A 19,938-nucleotide genomic window follows, 5' to 3' on the forward strand; every position below is an offset into this window, starting at 1 on the left:
ACTTGTGAGCGGTTGTACTCCGGTTCATGTCGATTTTTAAGATCCGAATCCTTTTAGCCGCGTCTTTCTAATTCCATCGTGAAGACCGGACCCGGAGTACCATATATGCAAATTTCTCACCAGACACGGCACGATCACTGCAAAGGACATAATTCACCTTTTCGTTGCAAGTTTTCCTTTAGGATCCCTCAATCCTTAAAAAAAATATTATCCAAGCATTTGTAACACTTGGTGGGAGTTACTCGAATTCGTATTCTGCATACTAGTTAACTAATTCTGCTTTCCACACTGTTAAGAAGCTTCCTCGTGTATTGCTCAGCAACCTTTACCACAGCGAATTTTTGGCGTCGAGAATCTACCCGGGCATTAGTTACCTCTGGGCATTCATGCTTGATGACCTCTTCTACTTCAGTCTTTTTTGTAAGACAGTCGAGATTTTCGATCTCTTGAAAGAAGCAAAATTATGTGGAAAAACCTAACCCGAGGTGAAAATTATACGGGTCTGCGGTAGACATTATACGGGCCCTCTATTACCTACTGCTTTTCATTGAAATTTCTATTCTGGGTCCTCGAGAAAACCTCGGGCTCATGAGGAATCCCCTCCCCCCTTTGGCGAAGCCCAGGTCTGGCCAAAAAACAGAGCTTTCTCTTCCATTAGCACCTTGACTGCTTCATAGAGCATACCCGTGTCTGTTGTCTTCGGACCTTGTTCAACTAGGATTCCGGACCCTTTGTTTTCCGTATGAAAGATACTTCTGTTCCACTTTCTTTAGTTTGATCTTATAGCGGATATCGGTGGCATGGGCGTTGTTTCTCCTTATTCTTCTTCTCCTTCTTCTGTTGAGTCCTAGCGGAGTCTTCCTCAAATGTATCTTCTTCCTTTCGCTTTTTCCCAGTCCGCTTTTGAACGCGGTGTGGTTGCATCTTCTATTGTGTTTTATGCTTGCTTGTAGAAAGAAAAGCGATCCAGGAGTTCCTCTAGCTCCATCAGCCGGTTATCCACGTCTTTGCTGAAGTTTTTTTATAGTGAAAGGTTGAAAAGTGCATGCGCTTCACATGTGTCGCACATTTCCTAATAAGCCTTTCCTCTTTCGTTCGAGCATGAACAGTCGATTGGCCTCCCATTCGGGTTGTTTCCAAAGCCATCTGCCCAATTTCAGTGATTACTTTTGCGGTTCTTTCCGGAGTAGAAGCTCCGCAGGATACTTTGGATGTCGTTCTCGCATCGGTGCTTGGCATAGGCTTTGTGAGGTTTCCTCTGGGTATTTCAATTCTTGGTGTCAACTTCGCTGGGTGCTAGGGCAAGCAACAGATTTTCACCTTGCATCCAAACGCAGCTAATTCTTTTCCTTCCCTACTATCTCCTCAGTTTAGTACTTCTACCGTTCACTCATTTGTAGAGTAGAGGCATCCACAGGCACACAACCACACAGTCTCAGGTTTCAATGAGGCTGTGCTTCGGTGTCATTAACATAGCACTTAATGCTGTGCAATGATAAGCCTTAGGAAGCAAGACAGCACGAATAAGAACACAAGCATCCAAAACGACCGGGATTCGAATCGAAATTCAGCCAGTTTCATAATTTTTATACTCTACGAAAATGATAAAGGCGCATCGTGTTCAAGGGAGCGGACTGCAATAGTCAGGAACGGCAAAGTGCTTACCCTAGTTCCCCGAAATCTGACTTACTCTTAGCTGATCCCGCAACTTGTGGACGGATCAGCGCACGCTTGGGACGACACACCACTAACACCCGTTCAAAGCACACTACCCGGCCAGGGTCCCGAAGGGACAAGCTTCTGATCCACACCTCAATTACCACCATCAGTGTACCATCATTCTAACTATTCCACGCTTTGAACAATGAATACCTTTTGTCTATGATCTCGACTCGAATACAATCTGAAAGTTTGTTTCTTTTGGAAAAATGTCAGGAGCTTATTTGGAACGATAATGGGAAATTGCAATATTTTCGTCCTGGCATACGTTTCTGCTCAACCAAACGCGGGAATTAACTCATCGTCTCTTACGATAGCTATTGTCCTTTCATTCGAATCAAATGCCACCAGACTGCATGATTTTATCCATGAACGCACCGCTGTTGTTCAGGCATCGGAATTTTCCGTCTTTGTATCGAGTGAAGATTCTCAACAGTCTCTCGAAAGGGACTAAAGGTTCGCAATTTTACTTGCTTATAACCCAAATTCCACAAGAGTACGTGAGGGCTGATAAGATCATGGGTTTTTCTAGTCAAAGTTTTAATCCTATAAAGAGATATTTTGAGCGGAAGGATTTAGATAGACCGAAGTTGGCTCTGAAAGCTACCAACAGCCTTGTGCGAAATTCCTTTTTCATGTTATTATCTGCTGTGAATTTTGATCTAAGATAAGACTTCGAATTTGTATCTTCCTGTCCGAAATTGATCAGTAGGTCTCGTCGCTGTTTCCGATGATAATACCGCCAACATAAGTTAGACTTTTTTCTTTGTTTTTTTTGCAGTCCCAAGATGTGCCACATATTCGATTTGGACGAAAGCTTCCTTTGAAACTTCGATGGACATAAGAAGCTGAGAAATTTGTTGCTGAAAGCGGAGGTGAGTGTGACGCGCTGGAGTGGTTTCTGACCATCGTCCGATCACATTACTCATTAGAAATGGCGCACAATGTGGGCCCGCCACTACTAGGTTCATGGTCCAAAATTCGATTGGTTTCAATAAGTCGAATCAGTGCAAGATAGCCTATTTTGGCTCACAACTTCGTTTTGGTATTTAGGACAGAGAAGCAATAGTTTCTCAACTTTAGTTCAGACTAGGCTCGACGTGCACTTGACTTGATCTTTAAAGTTATCGATTATACACTTTTTCCCAATTGATAATGTCCTGAGTTGCTTTTCTGCGCTTAGGTTGTAAACAAGTTTTGGAGTTGGGATGGCATTTTCGCCATCCGCGAGCTTTGCAGGAAAGTATAAGTTGAAAATTTAGAGGAAGTTAAAAAAAAATTTGTAATGACTAATGTGATTTAGAAAAGAAACCAAAGACCAACAAAAGACCAAGTCGAGCAAGAGTGGAGAGCTATCCCAAAAGGCTAAGAAGTTAGCGAAATTAACTGCGAAGGTTCGCCCGCAAATACAGAAGCTCCACCAAAGGGTTCCGTCGAAACGTGCTTTCTAGCCGTATTAATGAAGTGCGACAAATCCATCATTACGGGTTTTCCCATACAATGGAATCCACTATCCCATGTTGGCCGACCAGTGGATCGCCCTAGAACTAGTGGCGTAGAACAGTTGAGGAATGCAAGCTTCTTGGAAAATATTGGAAGCAGCTAAAGCAAATCGCCAGTAACCAACAGCGACGGCACAAAGGTGTGGTAAACGCCTACATAGGGGTTTGTGGGAACCATATTCTCCCACCATTCTTATCTTTCTTTCGGCAGTAAATTTTCATTCTGTTTTCTATCTGCGGAACTTCTTCCAGTTTCTTTGTTAATTTCAATCTCCTTCCGCTTCTTTGGTGCTTACTAAAAGTCTTTTCATCATCAATGCTCTCCCATTACTTAAGTTCTCCGTCCGCTTCTATCATCACTGCCAAATAAAACGCTTAAATGTCGTCCAACTAAATATACTTTATTCGGTCAATTAAAGGAATTGCTAAGACAGAAAAGTAGGCAGACGTATCAAGGCAGGCTCTTCTTTGACAATCGTTGTGTCAACTTACTTAATTAAGAACCAACCGTTTCCTATCAAATAGAGCTTCCAAAAGAATGGCCTTAGACATTATCTTCAAAACAGTTGCCCGGAATTCTATTTTAAAACCCTCCATCCGTTTTACCAATCCCATAAAAAGGAAAATCAGGAAAAGTAACAATTCATTTCGAAATATGAAACTTGACCTACATCTATCGAGCCCAACTAGGCTTTCTTTATGTGATCCACCGAAGAAAAAACCTGAAAAGGACTCGGACTCAAACTGTGGCGACGATGAATCTGGAGGGAGCGTTGGCAGTGGTGCTGATAATAAATTCAAAAAACTTCAAGAGAGATTTCAACGGGACGATGGGAAACCAGTTTTTCTGAAAATGGGAATCAGAGATCAAATTTTGTATCGGTTGACCGTGGGATTGGCTCTGTTTGGGTTGGTATCTATTGGCAAGTTTTTAATATGTGATATGCAATGAAGGGTAAAGTGGTGGTGGTAAAATGTATTGAATTTTAAATCATTGTTGCATTGCTTGAATAAATTTATTAGAAATATATTCTGTACATCAGGACTTTGGTACACTTAATTACATAACATACATACAAACAAATTAGGAACAGTTTGAGATTTGTGCTTAGTCACCTGGAACGAAAGGTAAAAATTAGACATGGATTTTTGCATTGACAAACTTTTCGCCCTTCTCCTTCGATAAGTTACTCACCAATATAAAAATTAATTAAAGTCATAACAGCGAATCCACAGCCAACAGCTAAAAACTGGGTGACACCAGCATATTTTCTTCGTCTATTGCGATGCCACCGTGCTTTTTCGCGCGGCAATACTTCCAAAACGGTAACATACAGAAGCGTTCCACCTGCTAGCCCTTGCAATATGGGCAGTGCAGACTTCGTCAATGTATCCGGTAGATCTACAATAATCATTCCTATTCCGATACCAACAGCTGAACCTAGTGAGAATACTAATATGGCTAGGAGATGAGATCGGAGAGTGCTTGTAGCGTTGGCACACAGCTCCAGACCTAAACAGAACCCCATAACGTATTTATGGCAAGCTACAGCCACAAGGAGAATCATGACCTAAATTGAATTGTCAGATGTTTCAATTTTGTGTGAGAAAAGGGTAGAGAACTTACTTTGTTACTAGAGTCTTGGACGCCTATCGCAAGACCTTCAATGAAAGCGTGTAAGGACAGAGCACAAAGCAGCCCAAATGTGCCGGTCATGTTTTCTGTACAGGGCTCTTCGTGGCTAACATGACAAATTGGGGCACTTGGATCGCCATGGCTGCAGGCATCTGGATCTTGGGCGTGATGATGTCCAGCACTGGAGGAAATAATATTTAATGCTTGAAATGAACGTGTGGAAAATATTTGAGATATCAAAACAAAAACTTTATTTTATGGTACTATCAACAAAATGTATTTCAGATAATGGAAATCGTCCTTATAGCTATAGCCGGCAGTGAAAATATCAGCAAACGGGAGGTCACATGGATCAGTTGAACCATGAAATAGCCCCACTTTTCCATCACCCTCGCATCCTTGACTTCCTGAGGCCACTAGAGATGTCTTTTCCTCAAAAGCCAAGATGACTACTTTTTTATTTCCGAAGCGCCTTTGATTGCCGCTTTCTATAGTTCCATTACTGACAAATATGATCGGGTTGTCACTTATCCGCCAGACCATTTCTCTTACCAACGATATATGAAATATGTTAAGTCGGACGATCGAGCTTAACCCCCTACTTCGGATACATCCAACGTTAAATATTTCTAGAAGGGCTGAGTTCAGATTAGTTATCCTTGAGAGAAGTGACTTTAAAGCTATCGTGTCCCCAACGCTATCTCAAGGTCATGCGACAATCGCCATTATCCTAGCGTTTGAACAACGTAATTGGGAGTTTCTTAAAGGGCAATTCTTGCCGTTGGTACGTGAGAAAAAAGCCACTGATAAGTTCAAATGGTACAAGCATGTTGAACTCTATTGCATCACCGACTTTCCGACCTTTCGAAGCTCCAGAAATTCCTTAAAGAATCCAAATCTTTTATTTGTTATGCACCCATCCATTCCACTCAAGAAGGAACATGATGAAGGTCAGTAATTCCACTGACCAAACCTGAGAGAGAAGCTCACATCTGCTAGTCATCAAGCCACAGACTTCTGTCAAATTCAAAAATAAATACATTCGTTTTGTATCGGCCAACATTTCACTACCGAACACAAATACTCTGGTTTATCCGCACAAAAAAAACAGAAAGACTCTGCCTGATTGTCTCGAACCTGCGTAATGTAGTGGACAACTACCTAAATCAGAATCGTTGCTTCATGTGTGAAGAGGTTGAGAATTCACTAAAAGTATGCCCTGCTTAGCGTAAAGGGCTATCGTGCAAGAGCACGAATTGGTTTTTGGAATGTACGTGGAATTCTCAGCAGCGGTATAAAGGACCCCAGAATTTTCGCTTTCTACAACTTGAGTCAGAATTCTAGCGCTACTAAATGGGGGGCACTCTAGATTGTACTCCCTTCCTATTGCGGGATTACGCTTTTGCAGAGGATACGTTAAATTGACACATTCGAAGGAACCGCAGCTCCAAACACTCAGGCCTTTTATTAGGCCCATTGTACTATTCCTTAAAGTCGCCTATGTAACGGACTCCCGCCTAGAGTGTTCACAGACTTTGGCAAATCAGAGGCAAAGAATACGCATATCCTTCTTCGAAAAAATCTTTCTGAGGTGCTTTCGTTTAAGGTCCCGACAACCTGCATATGAAATACAGGGCCGCCTTCTGCTATTTCTCACACTGGCCAATCCCATATTTAGCATGTGCTTATTTAAGGAGCAGGACCCATTAAATCATTCTTCACTTTTGGTGATTACAAGTAATGAATGATCAGTATCACAACCACTTAGCGTTTGCCTATCCACGAACTTGTATGCAGCGTTAGCTGTTTTCCGTTTTTCCTCCAAACGAAACAGATTTGTTATAGCTTCGAAAGAGGCGAAAATCGTTGTTCTCATCGCTCTAGCAATACCTAGCCAACCGTAATTCTGTGACCGCCCTCCAGTGTTAGCAAAGTTCAAACTTAGCCACCAGAGGATGCATTCATTCATTAAAATGGGCTTCATTATGGGTCTATACATCTAATGAGTCCGTTGTGGTAAAAGTTCCCAGGACTTACCCATCGCAGCCTTATAACATCAGAGCCATTTGCCCGATTTCCGATATTGTTTTTGGATATGATGTTTCCTCATTAACTTGGTTTTTCAAAACTGATAATACATCACGTAATTGGACCACTATTTGTGTAGGTACACGGAGATATTAAAACCACACACGTCACCACCAGGTGAGCCGTCCAAGCATCCACTAAAAACTACCCCCGCGCGGCCTTTTCTCTATTTTGGCAATTCCTGAGAAGGCCGTAAACAAAGACGTTAATTCTTGGGCCAGAGAGTATATCACATGTCAGATGTCACTAGGCAAACTCGGAAGGAAGTAGGACTATACCTTAGGTCCACATGGCGCTTCCGCATCGTAATCGTCGACATTGTAGGGTCTTTGCGAGATTCGCATGGCCACAACTATTGCTTCACGATCGTTGATCGGTTCACGTGAGGAATGAAGCCATACTTCTAAAGGACATTACAACACAGTCATGTGCTGAGCCCTCTGCCGAGACTGAATTCCGCGCTTTGGTGTTCTTACCGTAATAGTTACCCACCAGAGAATGCAGTTTGAATCTACTCTCTTCTCAGGGTTGGGATTTCCTTTGTGGTCAAGATGACTACTTCCGTTTTGTCCAACGCAAGGCTGAAACCATGTGTAGTCATCCATCCGCTTACCCGTTGCATCTATATAGGGTTTATGGGTCCAGGAGATAGTATTAAAAGAATGATAGTTTGGTTAAACTAAAAGTATTTTATTGATTTAACGTGACGACGTAATGACGGTGTGAATAGCTACTGATTATTTATTACAATGCATTCTATTTATATCCCAAATCTAATTACCCCCCCGCGCTCACATCTACTGCTAGGTACATGCTGTACTTGCGTGACCCACTTACTCATGGTTTCCAGATGTGATTGTCTGGGGGTTCCCCATACTTAATGCAATGACCAGATGTGATTGTCTGGGGGTTCCCCATACTTAATGAGTGTCGCTCTAATTATACTCTACGTACCACATCTATATATGATACTTTGCGCCTATTCAACAGTGCGTCCGGCAACAACTGCAGCAACGTCGCCTGCATAATCGACCAAGCAGGACTCTTCGCGCATATCGAGTCTCAGCAGACTATCGTCGGAAGCGTCCCAGAGGCCTGGCCTTAGGATGGATCCCTGTGCTACTCCCGACGTGATTTCCATCCTCCCGAAGTATGTGAATTCAGAGGCTACCCCGGTTCCCATGGTACCATTATATCCCTGGTAAAATTTTATGACCCATTGTCACTTCAGATGAGCCCCCGTGCAGACCCAGGTCTGATCGCCCTAGTTAGGTCTTGGAGCATTCGAATATAGCATCACGGCCGACAAACCAATGTGATACAGCGCCTTCCGGTGCCACCACTATAGAGGTTCTCCTCGGCCACTTGGGTTTGGTCGGACTGACAGCGTCTTCTTTACCGCCATCTTTGAGAACTACCTTTCAGCGACAAGGATAAATAAATAGTATACGCGATTATGCTTGTTCCATGAGCTTCGACGAACTTCCCGATGTTTTCCCTCGCAACATTCCACGCGTAGGGGGAATGCCGAGTTGGTGCACACCGGTAGGTAGCGTTAACCACTTCGAACGTGATGTACTAATGATCACTTGCCGAGAAGTCTTTCAGGACTCGGCACCCATCTACCGATGGTACCAGAGATTGAGACACGAAAGTGATGTCAGGGATGTTCCCTTCGCAGCCTGCAACTGGTGAGCGGCTGCACTCCGATCCATGTTAATTTGTAAAATGTGGATCATGCTGTCCGCGCAATAGCCCTTTATAGTTCCTCCCTAAACATTTGATACCCTCCTAAGCCCGCAGTGTGTGCGACGCTCTTACCAAACGCGGCACGATCTGACCTGGTGACCTTTTCGACCTTTTCTATGAGGCAGTCAAGATTTCGGATTTCTAGAAAGCACATAAGTTCTAGACTAAAAACAAAAGCCGTCTCCCCCAAAAACCCCTTGACCGCTTTGCAGAGCGTACTGTTGCTTGTCGCCTCCGGGCCCAGTTGGACGAGGACTCCGCCACTCTTCGTTTTCCGTATGGAAGACACTTCCGCTCCATTGTCTTCGGATTTCATCCTGTAGCGGATTTGAATAAGGACTTCCGCAAATGTCTTGTTTTCCGTCGCTTAATGAGCAGATCCGACGGTCTAGTACTTCGTTTCCTCGTCTTTTCTGCTTATTTCCCTTTATCTTTTCTCGCCTTCTTTTTGTGGGTCTTGGCAACTATTTTGATAAAGTCTCCTTCAGACAAGTCGTCCTTGTATCCGTCCGAATATACTCTCATCTCAGAGCTAAGAAAACTCCTCGATTTCAAATGTCATCGGAGAACTGCACACTTTCCGCACACCTAGATGGGGTGCTAGAACGTTGGCATCGGACGCTGGCGGCAGCCATTATGGCGCGCAACGAGTCGTCCTGGCCGCAGATCTTGCCTTTCGTTCTGCTCAGTCTCCGTACAGCCGTCCGCGAGGAGTTTGCTACCAGTTCTGCTGATCTGGTGTCCGGGAGAAACTATTACCCCCCAGCGACCTGGTTCTCGACAAGAGAGATGGACTTGAAGAACCTGGAATGTTGCGCCTGCTACGGGAGACCATTGCCAAATTGAAACCGTCTTCGGTATCTTTGGTATATCTAGGGACCTCAAAGTCTGCACCCACGTCCTGGTGACGACTGATGCCACCCGGCGGCGCTACAGCTACCATATGAGGGCCCTCGTAAGGTTCTCGACCGCGCGTAAGGTTCGTTCAAACTAGACGTTAGCGGCAAGCCCAAAACGATCTCCTTAACCAGTTTGAAGCCTTTTTTTCTGCGTTCGTTTTAACGCTCACCGGTGAGCTTTTGCGGCCCAGTAACGACGCCATGGATTTTCTCGCCCAACCCCATTGATTTCACTGGGGGGCGGAGTGCTGTGCCGCAACGATAGTTCTAATTAACATAACAAATATCCAATATTTGCTGCGTCTTTTTACGTGAATCATCTGAATTTAGTAGTGATAGAATTATGTTGAACTGTTCGCCGATTTTAGGGAAAAGATTCGAGTCTAATGTCGGGATTTTTACAATGAATTGGCAAGAATTTCGTAGGACAATACAATGACTAGAGGAGTAGCCATCTTTTTCTAGTCTAATTTAATTAAGAAAGAATTGCGGTTAGGAGATAATACCCACTTCGTATTCAGCAATGACTCTGTCTCCCGATCCGCTCCATAGTTCGGCCTTGTGTGCGAATGATGACTGTGTAAACTTCCTTGTGAATTCGACCTACTTCGATGCTGGATGGCTTCACCGAAAAACAAATGCACAAGTTCGTCGATAAAATAGATTATGAAAAACCCGCAGCAGAACACAACCTCAGCATATTTTGGCATCTCCTCGCGCACCTGAGAAAGGGGAAAATATAAAACGCTTATAAACCGGCACATTAGAATGGTAAATGGTACTCACATCGGGCAGCATATGCACAACGGACGTAGCCAACAGGACTCCAGCTCCAAAGCATAGCAGAATTGATATAATCAACGGATACCTTCGGCGATTCCTTTCTGAGATTGTGGCAGGCAACAGACCAACGAAAAGGCTCCCAATACCAAGGATGAAGATGGCGAGCACTTTGGCCGTGTTTCCTTTAGTGGGGTCCGCTGCGAGCGCCAGCACGTCCATGTTCTCGAGTTGATTCTATTCAAAGTAGTTCACCGTAGAAAGCAATCGCTGCTGACGTAGAGATCGCGAACGACACGCTGAGATTGTTCGATGCAATGAAACATTCAACAAATCTTAACTAATGAAAACAGTTCTTATCTAGACATCGTTACGATTCTTGTTGTCTATTCTACACGACACCAATTAACTTGATTCATCTTCGTTATCAAGTCGATGTTGAGGGAAGTTTCGAGCGAATGGGTGAGATTTCAGTCTGAGATCGAGTCTAAATGGTTTGGAAAATTTTAAAGCAAAGTGAGGTGATCTACATTGAGTCGGTTGGGCTGAGCAAATATTTGGCGATGCTATTAGGAGGTGTGAACAAGTTTATCAGGGGATTTACACTGGTCGATGTTGAGTTCAAAGCGTTTGGTCCGGATTATGAATTTGCGGGGAACTGGCAGTCACTTTTGTTAGGTTCAACGTCTTTTAGGAAAAGCCCTTTTAAATCTTAATTGTCCTTTGCTTCACTGGAACAGGATTTTATTGGAATAAATTAGAAATTTAGGGAACTGATAGAGCCAGAGCAAACCTTTATTTTGAGTGTCCTGAATTGAGAAGACAAATTGAGCCTGAATTGACAGCGAAACCGCCAAGGTCATTAGCGCGTAGTTCACCTAATTGGATGCCCAAACGCACATCAACAAAGAATTACCCCACGCGCGTCCTGAATCAAATTCGTCACCGACAAAAGTTGGATGAACTACTTCCACGAATTCCCACTGCCTGCTCGCCTTGCCACTAGATGAAAGCCAGAAACTGTTATCAAATCGTATCACGTTATCTGAGTGTCAGGCTGCCTGGGGCAGCATAATTTACTGTTGTTTGTTATTTAGTTTGCGCAAAAGATACCGCCAGTAGGAAGGCACGGGACGTCTCAGTCGTCGCGGTTTTGCCAACAAACTAAGAAATGTCCACACTCCTGAGTGCACTGCTACTACCGAGGCCACTATCCTCCTTAAGTTACTAAACAAGACAAAGTCATTTACTCACAATTTCACACTAGAATTCCGGCCACCTTCGAATTCAACGTTCGCAGCTCCTCCACCCTGAAAGCGTTCTAACGCGCCACTCGCTCCAAAACGACCATGACTCAATTTGCAGATTTGTCCACAATCAGAATTTACGTGAATCACATTGCCGCCGACAATTTTGTTGCCTAATATGATCTTTTGGTATTCGCGGGGAATCCAATTGCAAAGTTTTATTATCGAAATGCAGTTCTTAGGGCCAGCGGAGGAGATGGAGGCGGCTACGGGTCGCGAAATGTCAAAACAAAGAAAAGTCACGTTCCATGGTCATCGGGTTGAACGAGTTTTGACAGTGGAACGATTACCTCATTGTGGCTGGGTTGCCGTGACTGTGGTTGGAGGTAGAGTTGGGATTATTTTTGGGGAGAGTACTTGCATCTTAACCGAAAGATTGATTAAAATAAAGCTTTTTTATTCTTTTGAACAGAATCTGCTTTATTGTCCAAATGCTCTAGCTGGAGAGTTAGCCATGCCCATCTGCTGTGCTTCAGAACAAGATGCTCTGAAGGAACTTCCTTGTCCTTTAGCCTTTATCCGGTTCACAAGCGAAGCCGGCCCGTCATGATCGGTTGTGTCATTTTATTCTATCAAAGGCCTGATCTGGATGCAGTCGCGAGACTTTCAAATCCCTACCCAGCGTTCAAAGCCACCGTTGTGGCAAATGAATTTTCGTTAGCGGGCATTACGTGACCATACCATCGAAGACGCCCCTCTCGCAATTTTTCCATGATCGGTGCATCCCCATATCGATCGCGGATCTCCTCATCTCGGATGTGATCGAGCCGGGTTATGTAACTAATTCAACACAACATCTTCGTCTCCAAGGGCACGAGATGGCATTCATTATATTTCATAGACTAAATGAATTTTGATTCAGAACCATAGAAGACGACAGGGTTGAGGACATTCCGCTCAATTTTAGATTAGGGGCGCTCGTTGATAGCTTGATTACCAATAATATCACCACCATCTAGGTTACGCTAGTCATCATCAACGGCTCAACAACCGATATCCAGTCTAGGCTTGCCTTAGTAAGGATCTCAGGGTACTCCAGTTTTGCGTTCAGGTCCACCAATTTGATATCCCTAAATACTGTCCGGTGTCCTTATCTACGCCATTGCTCCATCTCAGGCAGGGCCCGCTTCATCTTCTTTTCCTACCATAAACCTTTTCGGGTTGGATCATCCTCATCAATACAGATTAGTTGGCTCGCCAACCGCAACTTATTGCGCTGGATTTTATCCACAACAAGACGGTTGTCGTTATGTGAGCTACGGAATCGTCCATTTTCATGTAGGGGGCTACCAATTTTTCGGAGGACTCTTCTCTCGCGGCAAAGAGTTCGCAGTTTATATGCCCCGGGTGGTTTTTCCGATGATGTCGATATCGTCAGTATAGGCCAATAGTTGAGTGGATTTCGCATTTACCTCAGCATCACGGATCACTTTTTCCAGGGCCAAGTTAAAGAGGATACATGGTAGACCATCCCCTTGTCTTAGACGGTTGTTAATGTTGAATGGTCTTGAGAGTGATCCTGCTGCTTTTATCTGGTTTCGCCCATTAGTCAAGTTCAGTCTAGTCAGACTTATTAATTTCGTCGGTTGTTAATGTTGAATGGTCTTGAGAGTGATCCTGCTGCTTTTATCTGGTTTCGCCCATTAGTCAAGTTCAGTCTAGTCAGACTTATTAATTTCGTCGGGATACCGAATTCTCTCATGGCCGTGTACAGTTTTACCCTGGCTATGCTATCATAGACCCCCTCAAGGGTCGTCAACGATCCTTAACAGGTCGCTTACGATATGGGGAGTGGTGTTCCCTAGGTGCCCGAGCAGGTAGTTCTGACCCCCTAGCTGGCATAATACCTGCATCTGAGGTAGTAGCCTCGAGAAAGTTTCTCGGTGAAGAGCGAACTGCTAATGACCGATATACGCCGGGGCACACTGGGAGTCCCCGGACACGTCGACAGCTCTCGATGGGATGATTTGAGCCTAGCTCTGTCAAGTTGATAGTTGTGGCCCTGGTCGAGTAGTGTGCATTGAACCGGTATTGGTAGACCGCGTTGTCCCGAGCGAGCGCTGATCCGTCCGTGAGTTCCGGAATCAGCTAACCGTAGGATAGGACTCAGGGCTTTGTTGCCGAGAGTATACCCGTTCCTGACTATTACGACCCGCCCCCTTGCACACGATGCGCTGATAAATAACTTAAATGGCGAACAAAAGCAAAACAAACGAGGAGATAGTGGAAATGGAGAGTGAGCTGGCTGGGGAACCCAGACAGAACCACGCAGTGCTATAACTGCGGAAAGAGGCACAGTGGAAACTGCCGAAAGTAACCTAATGGTTTCGAATATGAGCCGAGTAGAAGGGCTATCCACTACTCTGGCGCAAACTGAAGAGGAAAAGCTTATTAGGAAATGCCCGGCAGTTGTGAAGCGCATGCGATCTGCAACTTTCCTCCAGAAAAACGTCAGCAAAGGGATGAAAAACGGGCCAATGGAGCTGGAGGAGCTCCTAGACAGAATTTCTTATTATAGGCGGACATGGAGAGTAAGAGAAAATCAGCGGGAAGTAAAAACAATCGCGTCTCTCGACGAGAACACTACGAGTACCAAACCGATCGCAGACAGCCCATTGCAGAGCGTACTGGGGAAAAAACGAAAGGAGGAAGGGACATCTGAAGGAGGCTTTACTCTGATACTCTCCAGGGCTCAAAAGAAGAAAGAAAAGAGAAACAAGAGATAACAACACGACGCGTCATCAGAAAAACCTCTGCCTAAAATTAAGGCGGAGACGAAGGACGGAATCCCAAAAGAAAAGGTGGGAAGGCGAAGGATAAATAGACCACCAGTACTCTACTTATTAAGCGGACGGAAGGCAAAAATTTTGCGGAAGTCCTAAGTGAAATCCGTTACAAGATCAAACCCGAAGATAATGAAGCAGAAGTGTCTTCCATTAGTATAACGAAGGGTGGTGGAGTCCTAGCCGAACTTAACCCGAGGACAACAAATAAAGTTATGTTCTGTGAAGCAGTCAAGGGGCTTTTGGGAGAAAGAGCTTTAGTTTCCAACCTGGAACCCTCGTGCTCTCTGGAAATCCGAGATCTTGACTGAGCCACAGGAAAGAACGACGTGGAAGAGGCCATCAAACGCGTAACCATTGCCCGGATTGGTATTACCTCTGCGAACTCCCGAGGGCAAAAACTCGCTGTGGTGGAAGTTGCCAAGCAATACGCGAGGAAGCTTCTAAACAGCGGGAGAATAAGAATTGGTTGGGTAGTGTGTAGATACGAATCCGGGCCGCCCCAACCAAATGTTACATATGTTTGAATTATGGGCACACATCTGCAACCTGTCGGGGACCTGACAGAAGGGCAACATGCCGTAAATGCGGTCAGTCAGGCCATAAAATGAACATCTGCAATGAAAAGGAAAGCTGGGTCCTATGCAGGGACTGTGGCGCGTCTGATGACAACCTTGCACACACTGTGGGCTCGGGACAGTGTCCATTCTACAGAGCAGAATTGGAAAGAGCTAGGAAGCGGTCAACATGATTCTCGTCCTACAAATCAATATGCACCGCTCACGAGTTGCTAGCGCAATTCGTTGCGCAGACCAAAGTTGATTTAGTATTCATCAGTGAGCAGTACCAAAACAAGGATCCAGTTTCATGGCACCCTGACATATTAGGTAACGCTGTCATCTGGGTTCGGGACGCACCCTCCTTAGGGTTCTTACCCAAGGTCGAGGGGACAGCTTTGTCTGGATTCGGTGTTCGGGGAAAACGTTTTTCAGTGACTATCTTACGCCGAATGAGACGATGCCGGACTTTCGGATTCTGGTCGGAGGTTACTTCAGTGTCAGGGCACTTGAATGGGGCATGCCTCACACAGACTCCAGAGGGAAACGAACTCTGGAAATCGCATCGAGAACAGGACTGGTAGTTCTAAACACCGGATCGACCCCAACGTTCCGGCGCCCAGGTTGGGGAACCACCTCACACGTATCCTTCGCGTCGGAATAACTGGTGTCGCTGGCGGCAAGAATCAACTGAGGATTCGGTTTTGCGTTTTACGGCTCCACACGCGCGGCTTATTGTGTATTTTTTTTTAAATTTTCAGCGCACACGAAGCTGCTTTCCGATTAGTACGTGCAATATTCACCTGTTTGTATTTTAGGGTCCTGTACGGTCCCACATAGGTTAAGGGACAAGTAAAATTTAGTAAAATGACACGTGAGGGAGTAACTCATAGGGACTGAAGTGTGAAAGGACGCTCCTGGTCCACCACGTGCCGACGGGACAGTATATACGAACGGACCTTCAATCCCAATTTGGCCAATTTTTTAGTTTTTCTTGCGAATAATTCCCCTTCTAAATTGGTTTCGGCCGATTAGGATGGATTTTCAGGTTCCAAGATAGTATTATACTGTTAACACGTTCTTATGCTGTTGCACAGCTTCTAATCTGAAGGAGCAGTCGGCTCCTCTTTAGTTTATGGTGCAGAGAAGTTGCTGTTTACCATCTCTCATCTGCTGTGTAGGGGGTTGGCCGAAGGTGAGAGTAGGATTTGATGGTGGGGCTTTAGGTGTTGAGGTCGACGTGCATTACCGTGGCATTTGTTGAGGGTACTGCCGAACCTGAGACATGTACTACTCTCCATCCAGGAGAATAATGTTAGTGAAATTGTAATAATTAAAAAGCGTGCAATGACGCTCACACCTTCAGGGAGGGCGGGGAAATCTAAGAGGAGGAGAAAGGTTTCTCTTCTCTAATCCTGTCGAAGAATTGATTGATGGCGGTTCAGAGGGAGGATATATGATGATAGTTTGATTTGCTAATCACTTCCTTCTCTAAGGGTATAAGTAAGAAGGGAATACAGAAGAATGCTCCCTCCCCCTAGCTCGATTAAAGGGTTGTGGCGATCGCCCTCCTTCCTCTTTAAAAGTTACGGCGCTTCTAAAAGACGCTATTTTCATATCATTAATAAGCCAAATTGGGAGGCACTGAAGGCCGGAGATAACAAATTAAGGGGGGAGGGGGAGACTTTGGCGGGCCTAGAAAGAGGGAGCCTTCCTCCTTTTCCTGCATATCCTTTTTTGCTCCATCTGGGAGTGGGGTTTCAGGCTTTACAGTGGTGATATCCAAACACCCTCAGTCGTTTTTGGAGCTCCAAAATGAAGTCAGAGTAATTGGAACTTCTCTTACATACCCAGCCCCCTCTCCTCTGAGGCAGGGTTGAAAGTTAAAATTTTATCATCCAAAAAACTACACTTTGATGCGTCATAAATTTCTGATGGGGATGACCATCACGAGTTTTCATCCTCGTCCAGGGATGGAGTTATAGATGCTATTAGTTCTCTCGGGAGTCATCTTGATCTTTATTAGTGCCTCATTGTTACCTTGCCTGGATTCCGGACACATACACATAATGGGCGCCTTTCCCTATTTTCTCATAGTTGATTCGTAGTTCTAGCGATCCATCTAATGGTCCTTTCGGTCTACGTATTAGAGGCACCGAACCCTATATGTTCTCCCTCTTCTTGTGATGCCTACCAATTCTAATGTTTCAGATTCTGACTCACAGATTTTGAAGGGTTTTGAATCATCAATTCAATTCATTGAGCACGAAAAGCTGTTCCTTCCATCACGAATAGTTCAGGAAACAATCGTCGTTTATTTTGGAAATGTAAATGTTTTTATTGGCAATAAAAAAAGTCTCCTGAGGAGCGAACTAATTGAAACTTAGTCATCGAATCACAACGTTTTCTATTTCACACTTACAAGAATACGCTGACATACGAAAAGAACTTAAAGAGAAAATTCAACGATTTATATTGTCCGACAGCGAAAACCTCGGCCTTCCAAGTCTTTTAATTTCATCTTTTCCACTATAAAAAATTTCACACCGTTCACTGAAACCACCAACTGTTCGCGCCGCATTACTCTCCACCCGCTCGTCCATCACACAAAATCTCCGCGCCCTCTCGCCCTCAATTATCCGCTGTTTAGTGGTCATTGTTTCGGCCGAAGCGCCCGTAGCCGTCACCGTCGTTGCGCGAATACGGTTTGCGGTCGTGATGATAGTGATTGTGCCGTCCGCGATGCTGGAAGCGTCCGTAGCCGCCCGAGTGATAGCCCCGACCGCCGCCACGCCGATCATTATGAAAATTGCGATTGTTATCGCGGAAACCACCAGCACCACCACCCCGTCCACCGCCACCACGTCTGCGGTTGTCCGGGGAATCGAATTTTCGCGCCGACCAAGGATCTATGATGGGCACCGGTGGCACTTCCTTGCGGCAATGTCGCATGAACTCCTCGTCGGTCTCGGTGAAGCGATCTTTGAATTCCTCCTCGCACTCGTCAAGGAACTCGATGTCTTTGTCGGTGAGACGATTGATTTTTCGATTGGGGTCGACCATTTTGGCAATAGCTCTGGGTCCTGCTGTTTTCTGGTTAAGTTGAAGCTTACAAAACTCCCTTGTAGATGTTTTTGAGTGGAGTTAATAGGTGCTAGTCGGTTCCGGGGGCGGTTGGTGTGTATGCAGATGCCAGGAGAGATTTCACTTCTGGAAACGCAGAAAAAACCGTTATAATGACTGTTATACGGTGTCATGCGGTGATATTTAGAAAACTTACCCTTCTCTGGGATGATATTACTAAGTACAATAACATAGAAGCCCTTCTCGGTCGGGAAGAACTGGTCGTCGGTTGCTGTGGCGATCGGTTCAAACATCCATCCTAGATGGGCGGAGCACCTCGAACAAAGGCACAATTTCCACGCGTAGCCGGGGAACCAGGTGTGTGACTTTGTCCAGACGCCGATCCGCTTGCACGTCGCCCTTCGAGAGGTAACAACTTCGTAGCGCAGTCCCAAAGGATTCTCGAGAATTTGCACCAGAACTTCTTTTCCGAAAAGTGTCTCGTTCGCCGCGACCAAGGCTTTGGGGCTTAATTGGCTGATGACGAAATTGCTTAGAGCTGCATCGGCACCACAGGTACGGCAAACCAGATAATCTGAAACGGATCAGCATGTTGAGAAGCAACCAAGCAAGCAACCCAGGGAAATATTCAATTCTAAACCTGAGTTTTTACACGTCAGTGTTTGGTATCCGCACTCATGGCAGATAAGCTTCAATTAATCGCACTTTTCGCGCGATACTCACCTTCTAGAATAGTTTCTCCTTGGTCCACGTCCTTTTCGGTCTCAGTCTCGGTGGATGTTTCCGTCGCGCAGAACTTAAAACTGAATAAAACCGAAAGAAATAGGAGAATCGCCAACCTTCCACTCCCTGTCATAATACGAAACTTCATCTTTTTTCACCTTGACGGGAGCCGCATGTAAAGTCAACATGCCCAGATGATTTGTCACCAGCGCCCACCGCGGATCATATGATTTGTGGAACGTGTGGTGAGTTTCGGCTCCAGTCCGAGAGGCCGGAAATGCGTTAGTGACGGTTGCTGGCGTGGGTGAGGAAAATGTTAAGTTACTTATTTTCGTGTTTGATTCAGTGAACTATTAACCCAGAATTGGATGGGAATGTGGGAGAGCTGCAGCCAATGCCGTAAGTAATGTATACATAAGTTGACCTCGATAGAATTTGCCCCGAATGAAATACAGTTCGTTCCTAAAATATGACGCCGGGAAGCTAACCGTGGAGTTCATCGATACTGGTCACGATGATATCAGGCGGAATGGTATATGCTATGACAAGTTATTGTTGTGTCCATTACGCTCCATTGCAAGTAATTTGTTTTGCATAACTGATATTGTTTCACCTTTGTAATGAGCGTCCATGTCGTGGATGACCTGTGCGGTCAAAAACCCCCATTTTTTCTTTTGATTTTTGGGAGAACTCTGTCTTCGTGGTTGACCATAGTCAATTTGAATGTATAACTCATGCTTGGCAACTGAGGATAACGTTTTTTTTTATTCATACACGGTGAATGCGTTTATGCGCAGTCTTGGACTCCCGTAAAAGTACGCTGCCGAACTATCATCTAAACACCTCCCTCTCATCAGAGAACTAGTCTAGAACCGTTTGACACATTACTGCGGGCCAGCCTTTCTGCTCTCCCGGCGTTGGGGGCCTTCAAGTCAGGGAACTTATTTCACAAACGGGACAGGAGGGGAGGAAGCGAGTTGTTAGTTCAGTAAACTCCTCCTCATCCGGTCTCTCCGCCGGTCGAGCTTAATCTTCTTTGCCATAAGAAGAGCCCGAATACGACTCCATCTGCCAGCGCCCTTCAGCATTTCTCTGACATTGTTGTCTGGAG

General features: G+C 45.1%; 4 protein-coding genes across 5 annotated transcripts; 1 reads left to right on the forward strand and 3 right to left on the reverse strand.

Annotated features, from left to right (window-relative positions):
• The first annotated feature begins 3,666 nt into the window (after nt 1-3,666).
• Nucleotides 3,667-4,266, forward strand: LOC119659570. Its single transcript, XM_038067725.1, has one exon. It carries the CDS (start codon nt 3,760-3,762, stop codon nt 4,171-4,173), a length of 414 nt encoding a protein of 137 aa, XP_037923653.1. The 5' UTR covers nt 3,667-3,759; the 3' UTR covers nt 4,174-4,266.
• On the reverse strand, nt 4,213-11,766 carry LOC119659569 (zinc transporter ZIP1). Of its 2 annotated transcripts, none has more exons than XM_038067724.1 (6): nt 11,628-11,766; nt 10,380-10,860; nt 10,104-10,315; nt 4,849-5,038; nt 4,417-4,792; nt 4,213-4,337 (listed from the first exon to the last, which is right to left on the reverse strand). In XM_038067724.1, the coding sequence occupies exons 2-6, from the start codon at nt 10,593-10,595 to the stop codon at nt 4,330-4,332; spliced, it is 1,002 nt and encodes a 333-aa protein (XP_037923652.1). In that variant the 5' UTR covers nt 10,596-10,860; nt 11,628-11,766; the 3' UTR covers nt 4,213-4,329. The 2 variants fall into 2 exon arrangements, with proteins under 2 accessions (XP_037923652.1, XP_037923651.1); XM_038067723.1 differs by having other exon boundaries at nt 10,380-10,672; nt 11,628-11,762.
• Nucleotides 11,767-17,333: 5,567 nt separating this feature from the next.
• Nucleotides 17,334-18,120, reverse strand: LOC119659902 (RNA guanine-N7 methyltransferase activating subunit). Its single transcript, XM_038068227.1, has one exon. It carries the CDS (start codon nt 18,081-18,083, stop codon nt 17,667-17,669), a length of 417 nt encoding a protein of 138 aa, XP_037924155.1. The 5' UTR covers nt 18,084-18,120; the 3' UTR covers nt 17,334-17,666.
• Nucleotides 18,121-18,157: 37 nt separating this feature from the next.
• On the reverse strand, nt 18,158-18,991 carry LOC119659901. The gene is made up of 3 exons (XM_038068226.1): nt 18,828-18,991; nt 18,301-18,678; nt 18,158-18,230 (listed from the first exon to the last, which is right to left on the reverse strand). The coding sequence occupies exons 1-3, from the start codon at nt 18,973-18,975 to the stop codon at nt 18,175-18,177; spliced, it is 582 nt and encodes a 193-aa protein (XP_037924154.1). The 5' UTR covers nt 18,976-18,991; the 3' UTR covers nt 18,158-18,174.
• Nucleotides 18,992-19,938: the final 947 nt, after the last annotated feature.

This window comes from Hermetia illucens, chromosome 6, assembly GCF_905115235.1.
Source record: "Hermetia illucens chromosome 6, iHerIll2.2.curated.20191125, whole genome shotgun sequence".
NCBI classification, from domain to species: Eukaryota; Metazoa; Arthropoda; class Insecta; order Diptera; family Stratiomyidae; genus Hermetia; species Hermetia illucens.

Bases quoted from the DNA above. Each gene is read 5' to 3' on its own strand.
- LOC119659570 (XM_038067725.1), top strand. From the start codon at position 3,760: ATGGCCTTAGACATTATCTTCAAAACAGTTGCCCGGAATTCTATTTTA.
- LOC119659569 (XM_038067724.1), bottom strand. From the start codon at position 10,595: ATGGACGTGCTGGCGCTCGCAGCGGACCCCACTAAAGGAAACACGGCC. The intron at 10,316-10,379 runs GTGAGTACCATT...CCCCTTTCTCAG, and splicing joins TTGTGCATATGCTGCCCGAT to GTGCGCGAGGAGATGCCAAA. The intron at 4,793-4,848 runs GTAAGTTCTCTA...AATTCAATTTAG, and splicing joins TCCAAGACTCTAGTAACAAA to GTCATGATTCTCCTTGTGGC.
- LOC119659902 (XM_038068227.1), bottom strand. From the start codon at position 18,083: ATGGTCGACCCCAATCGAAAAATCAATCGTCTCACCGACAAAGACATC.
- LOC119659901 (XM_038068226.1), bottom strand. From the start codon at position 18,975: ATGAAGTTTCGTATTATGACAGGGAGTGGAAGGTTGGCGATTCTCCTA. The intron at 18,679-18,827 runs GTGAGTATCGCG...GATCCGTTTCAG, and splicing joins AGGAGAAACTATTCTAGAAG to ATTATCTGGTTTGCCGTACC. The intron at 18,231-18,300 runs GTAAGTTTTCTA...CTGCGTTTCCAG, and splicing joins TAATATCATCCCAGAGAAGG to AAGTGAAATCTCTCCTGGCA.